The sequence below is a fragment of the Aspergillus aculeatinus genome (genome assembly GCF_003184765.1).
Source record: "Aspergillus aculeatinus CBS 121060 unplaced genomic scaffold BO66scaffold_117, whole genome shotgun sequence".
Lineage (NCBI taxonomy): Eukaryota > Fungi > Ascomycota > Eurotiomycetes > Eurotiales > Aspergillaceae > Aspergillus > Aspergillus aculeatinus.
Window position 1 is genome coordinate 1 of NW_020291586.1, and position 3,482 is coordinate 3,482.

Here is a 3,482-nt window from a genome sequence, read left to right on the forward strand (position 1 = left end):
GGTTGTGTAGTGTAATGGTTAGCACCCAGGATTCTGATTCCTGTAATCCCGGTTCGATCCCGGGCACGACCTTTTTGCACGTTGAATCCCCAGCCTGGGACCGAACATCCTCCAAAACCAATTGGATCGATCTTTTTTTTTTGCCCAATTGCCAGACACCCGGCCCGGCACTGGAACATGCCCTGCCAATCGAATCGAAGTCGCATCGTGGTTGTGCGGGGGTGTTAAAATCCGGAGATCTTCCCGAGATATGCGGATAACGGCTGTAACAAGCAGAACTCTAAAAAAAAAGGTAAATTAACCTTTGACTCATACCCTATCATATATCTCCAAACTCACCTGTATCACTTTAGACACTTCTTCTCCTTTCCAGAACAAACAATCCCAAAAAAGGTTTCTAGCACAAACATATCGACCTCAACTATCCAACTCACATCCACCCCCCACCAAAATGCCCCCAAAATACGACCTCATAATCCTCGACTTCGACGGCACGATCTTCGACTCCCACGAGGCCATCTACACCTCGATGCAACGCACCTTCCACCACTTCCTGCCCGACCACCCGCTCCCCACCACGCAGCTCACCGCCCTCATCGCCCAAGGCCACAGCCCCGAGGTCACCTTCCGGGCTCTCCAGGACCCAACCACCCTGGACACCTTCGACGAGCCCACCTGGATCGCCACCTACCGCGCCCTCTACCGCCAACACGGCCAGCCGCTCACGCAACCCTACCGGGACGCCTACGCGCTCGTGCGCGCCCTCACGCAGACCCACCGCCTCCCCGTGGCCATCATCAGCAACAAGGCCGTGGGCGCCCTCACGGCCGCGCTGCGCCGCCACGGCTTCCTGGAGTTCATCCCGGAGGCGCTGGTCCTCGGAGACGGGGTGTTCCCGGGGGGCAAGCGGAAGCCGGACCCCGCCGGGTTCGGGGAGGGGCTGGTGCCGCGGCTGCGCGCGTATTTCTCGGCCTCGGGCCAGACGGCGGAGTGGTTGGAGCGGGACGGCGGGGTCGATATGCGGCGGGTGCTGATGGTGGGCGATACGATTACCGATATCCGGTTCGCGAGGAATCTGGGGTGTCCGGTCTGTTGGTGTCGGTTTGGGCAGGGGGATCGGGCGGAGTGCGAGGCGGCGGGGCCGGAGGTGGTGATTGATGGGTTGGGGGAGTTTGTGGGGAAGGTTCTCGGGGGCGAGGGGAGGGGAGGGGAGTGATGGGGTTGTTGAGGGTGGCGGAGGTTTAGGAGATGTATGTATTTGGACTTTTAGAGCTAGATTTCGAGGAAAGAGAAGGGAGGGATCGAGTAGAGGAGGGATTGAGTTGATTGATATAGGTATGTATAGATATGGTTGTGTTGATTGATGGGGAACTACGCTTATAGAGCAGGCTGTATCAAGGATGATATCCGCGCCGCCGCGGTGTTGTGGCCCTGCTTGTTTGCGCTGCTTCTGAAATATGTCTTGTTGTCTGATCCTCTGGTGTGATTCATGATGACACCAAAATCCAACGGGATGCCCACACGGATGGACTCGCACCATCTCGAACCTTAACATGGCTCACTTCCAGGACACAAGAGGATTTTTCTTGAGAGAAAAAAAAAAGGAAATAGGAAGGAAACAAAAAAAATAGACCCAACACTCAATCTTTTGGTATTGCAGAGGGAAGAGGTCAAAAAGGTCGTGCCCGGGATCGAACCGGGATTACAGGAATCAGAATCCTGGGTGCTAACCATTACACTACACAACCTAGTAGTTGCTGTGGCTTGCAATCATAATCATATGGTCTTGCATGGACGTCTATCGAGGAGTGAGCTCAAAGTACACAAAAACCACGGGATGACTTCTGAACAACGAATGTATGACCTCATTTTACAATTCATGCCCGATCACTCACGGAGATCAACATTCTTACCATCTTGGTGGGAATGCAGCATTCCTCATCGCTTGCCGGTTTTGCTGTCGCAGGCCGAATAGGGATACATATCCAGCGGTGATACTCGGCAGCGATGTCATCGGTGAACGTGATACTACCCTGCTGTACAGTACATCCATGGCTGCCACCCGGATGAAATCCGTACGGAAACCCACCACCTGGCTAGACCCAGTGTCACCGAGCGCAGGAAACATGTTTCAGACCGGAACGGCACGGCCGGCGTAACGTATCCCTGACGCTAATTTGGATGGCCATGGAACACAACGAGAAGTTGGTGGGTTGGGAGTCATCAGCCTGTAACCTAGAGCTGCACGACCGCTGTAAGTATCAGGGGACACGAACCAGAAACACTAACCCATGCAACTTCCCTCGAATATAGAACAGCTTGCTACACAAGTCACCAGATAGAAAACCCAAGGAACCGTGACCAACACACGGTCGACGCGACACACATGGCCCTCGCAAGCATTACTCTGTACAGTACAAGCAGCACGAATAAAGCTATAAGTCACAAACACCCACGATAGAACCCTCGACCTAAGTGGTACAACACCCAAAGTCATCCACGCCACTCCGAAGACATCATTCAGTATGCAATAATCCATTGCTCGTCAACTGAGAGAGATCCTCATACCGGCCGTCGCCCATCTCATGCAGCCGTAGTCAGCACCGTCGATCAATGATCAGTCTACTTCCTACCAGGAGTAGAAGGCAGCATGCACAACCAAGTCACACAGACACCAAATCCGCACCACCGTTCGAGACCGGATACCATGCGCGTATCGCCCCATGGCACACGGGGGGCCTCCTGGGAAGCCCAACACGTACGTTAGTAGGTAGGTTACATATACCAGGGAGCCCAGCAGTATACCCCATGACTTCCATCATCCAACCCTACACGCGAGCCGTCGAGTGAACCAGCATGGCAAGATCAACACCGAGCCATTTCAGACACGTCCCTCGAACCAACATCACCCATACTTGCAAAGCAAGGAACTCACAGAATAACATATCGCAAGAACAACATAGTCAGCCTACCACATCGATACCGCGGTCCTCGCCTACCCAGTATACAAGGAAGCATGTCATGTCATCGAGCGACCAACAGGTCGCAGCCCGAGTCATAGCTCTCAAGCGTTGGCCACATCATCCACAGATAGCACAGCTGAATGTCAAGCCCCCAGTCATCCTCCGAGAAATCTACCACGATCTGGAGTGGAGAGTATCTATCGCGCGCTGGCAATCCTTCGATTGAGCGATAGGGAGAAGCCACTGAGGGGGATGACTGACACAACTGAAAGCTGGCACCTGTAGGTTTTTTTCTTCGGGCCTATTAATGCTCAGCCGGGCACACTTGGCTTGTCTCGAATATTTTGCCATTTACTCCTGGTAGAGCGTCGAAGCTAATTTGCATTACAGAGCTTTAAGCCTTGCACAGGGACTTGTATGCAAGAATTGTGCCATCCCCCAACAATTGGTTGTGTAGTGTAATGGTTAGCACCCAGGATTCTGATTCCTGTAATCCCGGTTCGATCCCGGGCACGACCT

The 3,482-nt window shown here is 53.6% G+C and overlaps 1 protein-coding gene and 3 non-coding genes across 4 annotated transcripts; 3 read left to right on the forward strand and 1 right to left on the reverse strand.

The window, feature by feature from the left end:
* Positions 1-72, forward strand: BO66DRAFT_t326. Its single transcript has one exon. It is a non-coding gene; the product is annotated as a tRNA-Gln (tRNA).
* A 379-nt stretch (positions 73-451) lies between these two features.
* BO66DRAFT_444715 (HAD family hydrolase) lies at positions 452-1,216 on the forward strand (the record flags this gene model as incomplete). Its single annotated transcript, XM_025651612.1, has 1 exon — positions 452-1,216. The coding sequence occupies one exon, from the start codon at positions 452-454 to the stop codon at positions 1,214-1,216; it is 765 nt and encodes a 254-aa protein (XP_025497528.1).
* Positions 1,217-1,676: 460 nt separating this feature from the next.
* Positions 1,677-1,748, reverse strand: BO66DRAFT_t328. Its single transcript has one exon. It is a non-coding gene; the product is annotated as a tRNA-Gln (tRNA).
* Positions 1,749-3,410: 1,662 nt separating this feature from the next.
* On the forward strand, positions 3,411-3,482 carry BO66DRAFT_t327. Its single transcript has one exon. It is a non-coding gene; the product is annotated as a tRNA-Gln (tRNA).